The sequence below is a fragment of the Lepidochelys olivacea genome, assembly GCF_965140295.1.
Source record: "Lepidochelys olivacea isolate rLepOli2 genome assembly, chromosome: 9".
NCBI classification, from domain to species: Eukaryota; Metazoa; Chordata; order Testudines; family Cheloniidae; genus Lepidochelys; species Lepidochelys olivacea.
Window position 1 is genome coordinate 96,918,750 of NC_140419.1, and position 14,054 is coordinate 96,932,803.

Here is a 14,054-nt window from a genome sequence, read left to right on the forward strand (position 1 = left end):
GGGCTTATTCTCTTTGGGCCTTGTTCTCAATGTCCCAGTACCTTGTGTAGAGCTGGGATCAGGGGAATGTTGCCATTCTGATTTCTCATTTTGTGTTCATTTGGCACATCTGGAAGGGCAGTGAAGAATCAGGCTCTTCATGTTCTGCTCTCTGCTCTTGTCCCATTGTCCCTCTGTTCTGTTCAATGACTGCCCATTTGTTTTCTCCTAGTACACAGTCTGCATCTACTTCCCTTCCTGCAGCCAAATTCCTATTTTCTTCTTGAACCCAAGTACCTCTTGTCCTCACTACTCTCTCATGCTTGCTCTCAACTTAGCCTCCCTCCTGATCTACCTTCCACTGCTAGTCTGCCTTCATGAAGCTTGGATATTAGGAAAAACTTTTTCACTAGGAGGGTGGTGAAGCACTGGAATGCGTTATCTAGGGAGGTGGTGGAACCTCCTTCCTTTGAGGTTTTTAAGGTCAGGCTTGACAAAGCACTGGCAGGGATGATTTAGTTGTGGATTGGTCCTGCTGTGAGCAGGGGGTTGGACTAGATGGCCTCCTGAGGTCCCTTCCAACCCTGATCTTCTATGATTCTATGATTCTGAGCTGTTGCTGCATGTTTTTGTTGTTATTGGCATGATTACTGTCTACAGCCCTAGAGATCTTGGGTCAGAGGTTACCGCCCTCTTCCCTTCTGAGCCTCCATGCTAGCAGTTCTAGTCTGTAATAATTCACCTTTCTGTCTCACCAGTGCAGCTTGAGAAAGTCTGACTCAGGGAATTCTTAGTAGTAGGCCCATTCCCCTGGAAATTGTCTACTGGAAATATGTCTAAGTCCAGAAAGATTCTGGGCATCACATCTTTTTGTCCACCTACCTCTCATTCTGGAATCCTTTATATTCAACCTACAGTCTAGGTTTTCTCGGTTTCTGTTTGTTAAAGTTGTTATGGTGGGGTCGGGGGAGGAAAGGGGCCTCGTATTTTGTTGTTAGTCTATGCCTTGATGCTCATCACTGTAGTATCTGGGCGCATTCACAAGGTGTTGATTAAATGCAAAAATGTATTTATCAAAATACACTAGGGTTCTCCTTTGCCCCCTTGAGTTACCATGGTGATGGGAGTCTTCTAATTATTTAATAACTGTTGATATCCAAACACAATAAACATTTAACAAAAACAAATAAATTGTTTATGATAGGAATAACTGCATTATGCCAATCACAATGTAGTCAAAATTTTTAAAAGCTATCCGCAAAGGAAGACCTAAAGCGAAACTTTTACTAGAGAGCACTGTTATATCTTGCAAACCCCCTATAGCCTGGGACACTGCAGACAACAAAAACAGCATCTGACATGGTGTGCAACAAGTGCCACTTATTGGAGAAACAAAGAACTGCATATCAGATTGACCATTATATCAGAAATAAATCACAGGCTAGTATTGGCGAGTCGCATTCTGAGCCAGAGAAAAGAGGCAATCTGAAAAGATCAGTCATATGTGTATGGCAGAGAAAGTATTGAACAAACCGCAGCTTACTTAAGTTCCAGACTATCCAAGAGCACTAATAAAAGTCCATGTGGTTAACAATAATATACTGCATGCAACAGAAAGTGGGGAGAGGGAATACACTGGAAAGAATACACCTCTGCTCTCACAAACCAAGATGGAAAAGTACAGAAGTGATTTTGGAGAGGACAAAGGACACCTAGGTAACTAAAAGGTAAAATCCCTCTTAAGGCAAAGCCAAAAGAAACACAAACACACTCAACCATCAATCGATCTATAGTAGACAGTGATTCTGCTTTGTGACCCTCTTATCTAACCTATATACAGAGTCACTACAGAAACTAGTAAGCATATGGATTTTGGTGTCCTCAGTATGCTGATGACACCCAGCCGTACATTTTCATTTCTTCCTACTTGCCAAGCAGAAAGATGGTGTCTTCTTCTCTCAGAAATGGAGCTATGCAACCTGCTGATTCGTTTCCTGACATGTGCTCTGCCAGATGCTGCACTATCAAACCAACTAGAAATTTCAGCTAGCATAGCTTGTCAGGTTGTTTGTTACATAGTGTTTCTTGCAGAAAGCAAGGAACACCGGTGAGCCGCCATGCTCTGTACAACCGATCAGCTGTTTTCCAGATGACATCTGAGGTGTTTCTATTCACCCAGAAATGCCTAAGTGGTTTGTGTCTATCTGAGGCACCATCTCTCTTTCCATGTAATGCCGTGGCAGTTACCGGTGTCTGAGTCACCTGACCTTACAACCTCCTGGCATAATCAGAAGAAGGTTGACAGCTGGAGCTCCTCCACAAAGTGTCCTTAGCTGTGGACTTGCGTTCCTGTCTTGGCTTGCCAGAACCCAGATTTTCTGCCCTAGTGGGGGACAATGCAAGGCTCATTTGTTCTTCCAAGTTGTAATTGGAGGGGGTTAGGGAACAAGATGAGGGATGGTCAGAGAATTGTGATGAGGAGTCCCCATTGATAGGAATATTTGGTGCATGACCCTTTTTAAGGAGATCTGTTTATGATTTGTTGGCTGTATTTTGATAGTTTGGTGTGTGTTTATGTATATAATGTGCTTTGAGATAAACACAAATAAAAATACATAAACGTAAGAAGCTAGCGAAACAGATTATTCTTTCTACTCTCCATAACAAAGCACAATGCCAAATGGAAGCTGTCTTGTATTTATAGTACAATCTGAGACTTTATAAGCCACTCAGGAGATAGCAGCCTTTCTAATAAGATTAGAATAACTGTATGAATTAAAAATGGTGTATTTTAGTAGTATCTTTAGCTAATAGAAAGTTCCCCATCTCAAGGAAGAGTTGAAAAGACAACTTCTAAAATCTCTGAAAAAGGTTCACCAGTTATTGAATTCCGAGACACAAATGATTTAATTGAGCAATTGTGTCTTGTGTATGCTCTTATCATGGATTGAAATAAATTGTGCTGCTTTTCAATTTGCATAATATGCTACTTATCAAGTGCCATACAGTTCATAGCTTGCATTTCACACTCAGCAATGCACAAAATACAGCCTTAAGGCTTCCTCCTGGAAGGTGCCGAGTGCTCTTGGTTCCCCCTGATGTCAGGGAAAGTTGAGGGCACTCAGCACCATGCAGAAGTGAGCTCCAAATGTGGATTGAGATTAGAAAAATTATTCAACTCAGCGCGGTTATAAATCCAGAAAGCAATGGACAGGCATCTCCAGCACTATATAATTATATAACAGATTCTTAGTAGGGCTCTATTATTGTTCGGACTCCCTGCCCGCCTCCCATTACACTTCTGTGTGGCTACCAGAATCTTGGGCCCAAGCATGCAAGGGTAATCAGGTGCTATGGGAACACTACTTCCTCCCCTGATCCTAGGTAGGAAATGAGCGGAGCCAATGCAACTATGCTAGTGAGGTAGAGAGAAGGGAGAGAAAAATGCCTCTTTCCCACACTGCTCCTGGGGCACAGTCAACATCTCAGTGCTTTGGGATAGCTCAGTGGTTTGAGGATTGGCCTGCTAAACCCAGGATTGTGAGTTCAATCCTTGAGGGGGCCATTTAGGGATCTGGGGCAAAAATTGGGGATTGGTCCTGCTTTGAGCAGGGGGTTGGACTAGATGACCTTCTGAGATCCGTTCCAATCCTGATATTCTATGATCCTATATTCAGGAACCATATGACCCACCACTGAAATGCCACCACTTTTGGGGTGGAAGATGACAGATGTTTAAATCGTACAAAGAAGGTGAAATAAGGACAAATACCGTGTCCAAATTAAACTACCAAATAACTGTATAAATATCATAGGCCCTGTTCACAGCCAACCCCAGTCCTCTGCAAGACACGAGCAGTTCCCATTGACTTTAATGGGAGCTGTTCATTTCCTGCTGGGGAGAGAACCTAGTCATTTTTCTTAGTGAAAAGTAAATGTAATATTTGATTTTAAATATATTTTTAATATGAGTTCTGCACAGACACAAGAGCCAACCTGATTTATTTCATTTACCGCTATACTCCTCTCAACTGAATTATGTGTAATTGTGTAGACATGGTCACTTTAAATATTTTATAGGCTTGTATAATGTAAGACAGAGTGCAGCCCGTAGGGCCAGCAAGAAATATTACTATATAACTTAATTTTATTTCAGCAGTTTAATAATTCATTTTAACTGGATTATGAATATCAGCATGCACACACTTAATTTACATTCATAGTGTTGGATCAACTGTGGTTTTGCTATAGCATTTTAATAGGTGAAACGGGGAAAGAGGGGCCTCAAAACAGCCAACTTGAGTTAGCTACTGAAACGTGTGGGATAAAGTTGGGTCTCCTAGTGTTTGCTGCTATCCATGTAGGAGAAAAGTGTGACTAAGCTCCAGTGTCCTAGACAGCTGGGAAGCTGATACCAGAAGGATGTATTTGCCAGTCTTCTGTGCTTGTGTCTAGCTCTGCATTCTAGGGGGAATCTACCTGAGAGAGGCAGATGGTGGTGGTGTCATCTCCTGGAGTTTCTGCTCCACCTGAAGAGGCTGCTGTGGGGATGCCCTGGGGCCCTAATACAGGAAAGCACATAAGTACATGCCCAAGTCCATCACTGTTTAGGACATCCCTTAAAAATATACTTTAGTCTTATTGGGGGACTTTAATGGGACTTCAGCAGTCAACCTGTGGAACTCCTTGCCAGAGAATGTTGTGAAGGCCAAGACTATAACAGGGTTAAAAAAAGAATTAGATAAGTTCATGGAGGATAGGTCCATCAATGGCTATTAGCCAGGATGGGCAGGGATGGTGTCCCTAGCCTCTGTTTGCCAGAAGCTGGGAATGGGTGTCAGGGGATGGATCACTTGATGATTACCTGTTCATTCCCTCTGGGGCACTTGGCACTGGCCAGTGTCAGAAGACAGGATACTGGACGGACCTTTGGTCTGACCCACTATGGCCGTTCTTATGTTCTTATAGGTGATTAAAGAGTATTTGCCTATTAAACTGACAAGCAAGGACACGTCATGATGACTTAAGCTCATGCTTAAAGTTTAGATAGGTGCTTGAGTGTTCTCTTGAATAGGTGTGATTCCCTGAAGTGGGGCCTGACAGAAAGTGTCTTTTGCCCTCCTGGGCTACATTGGCCTTCCTGGCCAATGCTGTACTTTTTAGGCTCAGTGCTGGGGGCTCTCTGAACCTCTCCATGGATGGGAGGCTGCAGCCATCTTTCTGCTCCTGCCAGTTTAACCAGCATGCTTTGTGCCTGGGAAGCCCTGTGCTGGAGCAGGAAGAAGCCTTGCTCATTCTGGCCAAAGAGTATGTCTTCAGTGTTCTTCATTTGCAGGATGGTGGACTGACCATCCCTTCCTACCTCTCATTACCAGGACTTGGCTCTGTACAATTTTTGCAAGTAAAATAGTATATTCTCTACTTGAAGGCAAAACTGTTTTCAGATCTGGTGCAAATGAATCAGAAAAGCATCATAAATGGACAAAAAAAAAAAGAAAAGGGGTGGGGTGGGGGCAGAATGCTTTGGTGGTGGTTATTGTACTGGTTATTGTAAAATTAAATTGAAAATTAATCTTGTGTGATGACCACCTCTTTGCCTATTATGAATAACTACTCTTTTACTCTAGGCTGATCCTGCAAAGTGCTAGGTGCTTCCTCTGAACCAATAAGCATTGAGAGCGCTCAGCACCTTTACAAGATTGGTTTGTATGCTTGCAGTAGTTTATCTCTTTGAGATGGTTGCTGTAATAAAGGCGTGAGACAGAGAAATGCTAACTGGAGACTACTTCCTGGCTCCAGTAACATGACATGAGTCAGGGTTCAGAAAGGTTGATATCACTGTCATATGACAAAGGTCAGAATCCAGAGATCCTACTGGCTCCTGTTATGGTTGCTATCTCGGCAGACTGGTCTCTCCATCGTATCAGTCAGACTGTGGGCTTGTCTACACTGCAGGCAGCGGTCGATCTAAGCTACGCAATTTGACTCATGTTAGTAGCGTCACTCAAATCAATGTAGCTTAGATCTACTTACCGTGGGGTCCACACTATGCTACGGCGACGGGAGACACTCTCCCACCGATATTGCTTCCACCTCTCATTGTGGTGGAGTACAGAAATTGATGGGAGAGCGCTCTCCCATCGATTGAGCATGCCTTCACTAGACCCGCTAAATCGATGCCACTGCATCGATTGCAGCAGGGCCGATTTAGCGCGGTAGCGAAGACAAGCCCTGTGATTAGGTAGCTAGTCACACTGGATAGGTTCAGACAATATCTTGAGGTTAAAGTCTTGATCTTGAGGTTTATAATTTCTGTTAACTGGATGTACAAGTGTAATTCTAAACCACAGGAAGCTGTAGGCCACCCTTGCCCTGTTAAGATCCATTCCATGCACAAACTATAGGTTAACTATTGCAGCTCGTGTGTGACTTTTTGTCTTACTCTTGTTTCTTAAGACTTTCTCTCTCTCACTGGTTTTCTTATCACTTATGAATCTGGAAGTTCTTCCTAGATAGCACTAAAGGTCACACCATTATGAAAAAGAAATTGAGAAAGTATTACTAGATAATAATAGAAATGAGTTGCCATGCAAAAATATCTTCGGCCAGTTTCAAGGTATGTGGATGTATTTGGGAGATAGTAAAAATTATTGGAAGTTAGATGCAACATTTTTCTGGTGACTGGTTCAGGTTCTGTAGCTGGTGATCCATGTTGCTGGTTATGATATAATATGATCTGTCACAATGAGAGAAGTAGCAACACTGCATGTATAAAATGCAGTATATCCAACACTCACACTTTTGGCTAATACCTGATCTGGTTGAAGACGGTTATTTTAATCTGTTGCTAAATTGCTTTTCATAAACAATTGCCCATTTGAACAGCACTTATCTCTTCTGAATCTTGTCTACATCAGAGATTCCTAAACCACCTGGGTAGACTCCTGGAATTTGAAGTTCAAAAGACTGTATAAGCAAAACTGTTTTCTGGCCCTAGATAACCTCTACAAGGACTGTGACAATAGATTATTGTAAAGGATATTAGGAAAGTCATTCACATTAGGCTTAATTTCATGACCTGACCTTCTGTGCTTCTCTTGCCTTTCAAGATCATATATAACATAGTACTATAGTAGCTGCTGGGTTGATCTAGAATAAGAATGCCATAAACAACCTGTCCTCTCTGACTATATGTCCTACGTAAATGGCTTGTATCATGATGTAACATTAACAGAGTCAGATGTTTTTCCATCATGCTTTGATAAAGCGGAAGTCACATGCATTATTCGGAAATTGAACATTTTACAGCACATTCAATTCTAAAAATTAGTGCTCTCTGGTCTCCAAACTGTCTTCAACTATGCAGGAAATATTCCTGTATTTCCCAAGAGTGATAGAACTTGATATAATGCAATTTAATACTCTGTTTTACTTGGAATAGGTGTCCAGATTCTGCAGCAGTTTCTTTCATTTCTCTGAAATGATCAAAGCTGCCTCATGAGAACTGAAGTGTAATAGCTCTAACCAGAAGAACCTCAGTTAAAGAAAGGTGAGGGAGTTAAAGTGACATAAATCAGCATGAGTTATTGTAGCTCAGCTTCCTGGTTTCTGGGAGCTTTTTTACTCAGAAGAGCCGAACTGCTCTGCTACACAATCTTCTTGGGCTACAGCTTCTGTTCTGGTTTCCTGGGGGGGAGACGTTCCACTTTTGCCTCCAATGCCATTTAGAAAACTCTCTGTTCTGGAGCTAGTTTTTTAAATCTTTTTGGCCTTCCGTATAAGGCATCTAGTCCTCTAAATAAGGCAGATCTGAGATCCTGCTTAAATCACTTAGCTTCCCTTCCTGAACTTCCCTCTCTGTAATACAGGGCTATTACCAGATACCTAGAATGCTTTGTAAGCACTGTATGTTCCTAACATCATATGAGAGTGGTAGAGAGAAGGCAGTTTCCCAAGTAATAGTGTAACTTTCTGGTTTAAAAGCAAGCAAGATAGAGACAATTGGAGTAAAGTGAAGGCCTAAGAAGGTCATAGATATATTCTGTGGGGTTGGACCTTTCTGATACTAGACAACACATGTAGACTTGCACACGGAAAGAGTTGGTTCAATGCCATGCGACACTCCCAAGTAACTTTAAGATACATTTTGTAGAGTCAAAGGGAATCAAGATGATAACAATTCAGAAGGCAGCTGGTCATGTGACCAGGTCAGAGGTCACTCCAGAGCTGCCTGTAACTAAATAAATCTGTATTTACTAACACTGTGGAGCTTGCCAATGAGCTGGATGTTGATGCTGGAAAGATCTGATACTCGCATGTGGTGTGCTGGCCTACAACGTGGCCAGAGGAATGAAATCTACTTCTAGATAGGGCATCTGTCCCTTTTGCATCCAGTACGGTGCCTGAGATTCCTACTGCCAGGAAAATATTAATAGGGTGCGTGCTCTATTTTGAAAATTGGGATCCAGTAATATGTTATTACTTCCCAGATGTGCCTCTTAATATATTCTCCTTCCAGCTTGCCCTAAAGCCTTTGTGGCTAGGTAACGCCCACATGACTCCCCAATATTTTGGTCCTCAGCAAAACTTTACCTGAGGCCTGTGGGAGTTTTGTTGAGGAAGGTTGTTAGAATCTGGACCTGGGAGGCTTGTAGGAGTGAAGACTGCAGTATCAGGCTTAATCAGTAAACATATCTGCTCTGTGTGAGGCACAGAGCAATATTCTCTCAATCTCACGGCAGTACACCGCTTCAGCCTTCCGCTCTCACAGCGTGTGTGGATTGGAATTTTCTGTGACATCAGTGAGAAGCCCACATACTTGGGGAAAGTCACATACCAGCTTTGAGTAGTGCTGGGAAGATCTAGGAGGAGAATTTAGTTCCAAGTAGCCAATTTTTCATGCCACAAGCGTCCCTTTTTGGAAACGACTATAATTAAAAAATTGTCCTTTCTCTAGATCTATTGAGCAGGTCTTTGAGAATATTTGAGCTGTATTGGTTAGCTCTGATTCAGCATAAAGTTAACATGTTAGTGTTTGTGTTTTCTAATTAGCTCTCTGAATAATAAAGTTTCTGGTGCGACTACTCCACATCTGAGTGCATAAGAACATAAGAACAGCCATACGGGGTCAGACCAACGGTCCATCAAGCCCAGTATCCTGTTTTCCAGTAGTGACCAGTGCCAGTTGCTTCAGAGGGAATGAACAGAACAGGTAATCATCAAGTGATCCATCCCCTGTTACCCCTTCTCAGCTTCTGGCAAACAGAGGCTAGGGACACCTCCTGCAGAACTTACTGTTGGCAAATACTTGCTTAAAATCCTTTGTTCTTGCAAACACTTATGCCAGCAAACTCATTGTCTAGAAAACTTACAGAAAGTGAACACACAAGAAGTAAAAATGCAGCCAAAGCAAATTAAATGATTTTATTTGAGCAAATATTCATAGAACACATTTTGATGTATTTGCCCTGCTTTGCATGGGACTGCAATTTGCTGCATTATTGGGAACAATCTTAAGATTGAGAAGTAGGAACTCCTATGTTATCATTCATTGGCAGAGCAGGAATTGTGTGAAATAAATCAGTTCCCATCTTGTGCCTCAGTTTCCAAATTTGTAAGTGGGGTATAACAATACTTTCTCAAACGACTGGTGGGAGGAATGTAAGCACTATAAATGGAGAATGATCAATTACTGGTGAACAGCGTAGTAATACACCATTTCCTTTAAGGGATTACATCTCTTTATGTGCGTGCTGCTGTGCTTTTAGAAAAGAGCAGGCAATCATGAATTCAGCATTTTCCTGACGACTCCTGGCTTTTTGAGTTATCATTACCTTATTTAAAAAGACATGGAAGAAAGGGTATCAAAAGCTTCTAGCTTATAATTCAGTATGGTTTTTTAAAACTAAATAAATCTGTATTTACTAAATAGTAAACATCAGTATAGAGCCAAGCCAGAGCTGGAAACAGCAGAGTGATTTCGCTAGCTAGTTTTATCACAAGAAAACCTGCAGTTCGCATACATTTTGCAGTGTGTGTAGTTAGAACAGTCTGAACAGCTCTGCAATGACAGAAGCTTTGTACCTGAATCAACAAGAAGTATGAGCCAGTATTTAGATGTAGACTTCTTTGCTCTATTTCTAGAAATCTCAAGGCCACAGAAATTTAATAATCTGTGCATAACTAAAGGCTTATCAAAGATGGGGTATTGCAATTCCTGTTGCTTTGAACTGAAAGCTTCTTGATTCAACAGAAGAATTGCAACTGCATAATTGGTTATATAATGAGTACTGCTTATAATAATGTTGCTCACAGTTTAGTATAATCAAGTGCCTTATGTTGCACTTGAATTTGGGCAGAGCGGTGACATGTTATATAAAAGCACCCTCCACAGCTAAATCTAGGAGACAGCAAATTTTTATAAGGTTGAGGGAAGCTATTACACAAAGACAAATATTTGCCTGATATAATCAAACTTCTCTTTTAAACGAGAACAATGGCGGGAGGAGAATAACTGTGGATCTGGGTAATTTTTGTGCTAAATTTGCAATAGTGTTTTGCAGGGCTATGGCCAGATTTGGTAATCTGATTTGACGACCAGTACAAGGGAGAGAGAGATTTATGGCAGGCTTGCATTTCAGACCTACCCTCAAACTGACAGCATGGGCTGCATCATTAAGCCTAGGCAAGAAATTAATCCAGTGCAACAGATTGCTTTAAAATTGATCTTTAAGGCACGAATATGCCTTAGTGGCAGGAGCCTGCACTGGGGGCAGTGCAGAGTTCTTCAGACCATGGGAGCTCTCGAGGGAGTTACTGCAGCTAAAGCTGGGCAAATAACTTGTTTTTCAGTTCCCTGACTGTTCCGGGGGGGGGGGGGGGAGGGAATTGGTTTGGGTCAAAACTGAAATTGAAAAATTTGGAATTTTTCAGTGAATCAACAACGTTCATTTTGGGTTGACCCAAAACACTTTGTTTCTGGGCATTTTGAAAGGGCTAGACTCACAAGGTAGCTGCTCCCCTTAAAGCAGTGGTTCTCAAACTTTTGTACTGGTGACCTCTTTCATATAGCAAGCCTCTGAGTGTGACCCCTCCCCTTATAAATGAAAAACACTTTTTTATATATTTAACACCATTATAAATGCTGGATGCAAAGTGGGGTTTGGGGTGGAGGCTGACAGCTCGCGACCCCCCCATGTAATAACCTTGCGACCCCCTGAGGGGTCCCAACCCCCAGTTTGAGAACCCCTGCCTTAGAGCTTTTAGCCCAGTGGTTAGGACACGTACTTCTGTGAGGTTGGAGACCCCACTTCAGATTCCTGCTTCACACCAGGCTGAAGGGGGAACTGAACCCCCGGTTTCCCATGAGTGAGTGCCCTGGCCACTGGGCTAAAAGTTATAAATGGCACGCTGACCCCTCCTCTGGCTGTTTTGTCTAGGGTGGATTTTTATTTAATTCTTTTGGGGGCCAAAACTATTGGGAAGATGTGTCAAATTCATGAATAGTTTTGTGTTGACCAAAACCGCGCTTTTTGGTGAATAAATTATTTAGCCAAAAAATTCTGCTCAGGTCTAATGGCAGCATCCACACTCTATGCACTCAGGCAGCTTCACTGGCTACTTCAAAGGCATGACCACTCACTGCCTTCCCCCGCTTCCAATTTCCATGTGGAACCTTTGCCCGCCCTGAACATAAGGTCTCCCAAGGTGCCCAACCCTGGCACACCAGGCTCAAGAGGTGGAGGAGAGGCTCCTGGCAACCTCTGTCTCCTTTGTACACCCACACAGGGGCTGTGCGCAATCTGGCCCATAAGATAAAAGCTGAAAAAGAAGCAGGAGAACAAATATATTTTATGTTCAGTATTGACATGGGTACACTGAACACGCTGAGCTGAATACTAGCTTCCGTATTTGAATTTCCTGTTCTTTCAGATGCAGACCGTGCCATGATTATGTATGCCTTTGTCATGACATATTTGGCTCTGCATCTCCAAATCATTCAGAGATTGTAGCCAGTGGAGAACGTGGCGATCTGTTTATTAAGCTACGTTACTTGCCAAGAGCACATTATATTAGAGCTCTGTGATCCTTGTGTGCTACCCATTGATTTCTGAGTGAAGTTTAATGTGTTGGCTTTGATCAGTGCAGATGTGAACAATTTGGGTCCTAACTATGAAGGGAATTGTAATATTGCAGCAGCAGTGATCATCCAAGATACTGAAGCCAACATCCTGCTCCTGTTATAATCTGGTGGGGCTGGTGGCAGGGCATTCTCCAATATGCATCCTTCCCTTTAGAACTCTGATTTGATGGCCTTCATGATATATTGCATGAATCACCTGTGCTAAGTTTTTCCTGGATCGGGGCACTGAGGGATAGATGGACGGAAAGCTAGGGTAGAAGTTGAGCCTGCAACAGGTTTAATTCTGTTTATTTTATTGATTTGTCTCTTTTTCTGTATATATGTAGGTAAGGTTTCTGTGGTAAGTTTTGTGTATTAAACCATGTGCTGCAACTGGACCATGAGACTAGAGTAATTTGTAAGATCAAAATAAACTGACCAACCATATGACTAGTCTCAAGGTGGGAAAATGTCTCTGCATATTTCTCAAGCAACATTTCAGAAAGCATTTGGCACTTCAGTCATACAGAAAATAGAGGAACTAGATGGGAAATAAAATGTTTTTCATGAAAGCTATTCAAAATATATTTCCCTATTTTTCATTGAAATGTCAAAATCCTGAACTGACTCTTTTATATAAAAGATCTAAGAGCCCAGACTCACAGCTTCGAAAGTTAATCTCCTATTTCATAGGAGTCACAGAGCATAATTTATTTTTAATTCAGTTTTGGTACCCATGTTTGAAGAAAGCTTTTTTTATAGTTTAAGATCAAGGGTCTAATGTTACATTCACTGAACACCAGTTACTTCTAATGACTCATAGATTTTTAAGACCGTAAATGATCACCTAGACTGATTTACTGCATAACACAGGCCATAGAAATTCACCATTGACTCCTGTGTCAAGCCTGTAATTTCTGGTTATACTAGAGCAGACCTTTTTAGAAAGACATTGTAATTAGTGGAAAATCTGAGTGTGCCAGGAAGGCAGATCTGGGCCTTCTAAATGGAATGGGAGAATGTATGAGGAATGATGGACAAGTTGGGGATTGTTTAGTCTCATGAGAAAAAGATTGAGGTGTGACACCATAGAAGTATTTGAACAAACAGTTATACATTTAAACATGATCTGTTGAGGTCACAGGACACACTTGAATCTAGGGGATGAAAAAAAGTACATGATGTAAAAAGAAGTTAAGGAGGTAGGCATTTTACAGAGAGTAGTGAATGTATGAAATGCTTACTAGCCTACATTTACTTTTAAATGTATGTATTTTATTTTTAAAATAAAACTCAGTGTTCACTTAGAAGAGTCAAATAGTATCCGTGTATGTAACAAAAATTGCATGTGTATGTAGAATTGAATTAGTTAAAAGGGAAGAGGTCAGTTGTTCTTTGGAAGTAACCAAGAGGCCAGGGGAGAATTTTTCATTGATGCTTTCCCTCCAGTGTGATTGTGGGAGAATTTTTCTCTCTTTTCTTACAGAATTTTCTTTTTAAAAAGGCTTTAAAGTTCTTAGTTTTCAAAGTGGAAGATACAGCTGTCAGTATAGTCACCACACAGACTGAGGCCTCTAGCTTTCCATCCCTACACAATTATGTAAAAATCTCATAGTAAACATTATTCATCTTTATTATACAGAGAGGGGTATTTAGGTTTGGGCAAACTTCAAAAGAGGCAGTGTAGACTAAACAAGGATTGTGAGCAGCAGCTCTTGGATCTAATTTGGCCTCTTTCCCTGATCAAGTCATTTAACCTTCTATGACTCAGATTCTCCATCTTTATTTGAGGATAATAATGTTGACTCAGTAGTTAGAGTTAATTTTAATGTTTGTACAGCACTTGGAACGTGTAAAATGCTATGTAAATGCTAAGGACTTATTCATTTATTGCATGGCTTAGAGGAGTAGTTGGCTTGAACAGCAATCAGAAGTCTGGAATGCTTATCATAAC

The 14,054-nt window shown here is 41.5% G+C and overlaps 1 protein-coding gene across 4 annotated transcripts in view; it reads left to right on the forward strand.

Moving 5' to 3' along the window:
* The window catches only part of FGF13 (fibroblast growth factor 13), a 348,716-nt gene that overhangs the window by 72,764 nt on the left and 261,898 nt on the right, over window positions 1-14,054 (forward strand). The window contains exon 1 of one of the 4 annotated variants that reach the window (XM_084639101.1): window positions 9,163-9,190. The exons of 2 other annotated variants lie outside the window; for them this stretch is intronic. In XM_084639101.1, coding sequence (XP_084495227.1) covers window positions 9,178-9,190 — 13 coding nt within the window. In that variant the 5' untranslated portion in view covers window positions 9,163-9,177. Of the gene's footprint in view, window positions 1-9,162; window positions 9,191-14,054 lie in introns of those variants that run through there. One more of the 4 variants, XM_084639097.1, reaches the window with a different exon arrangement.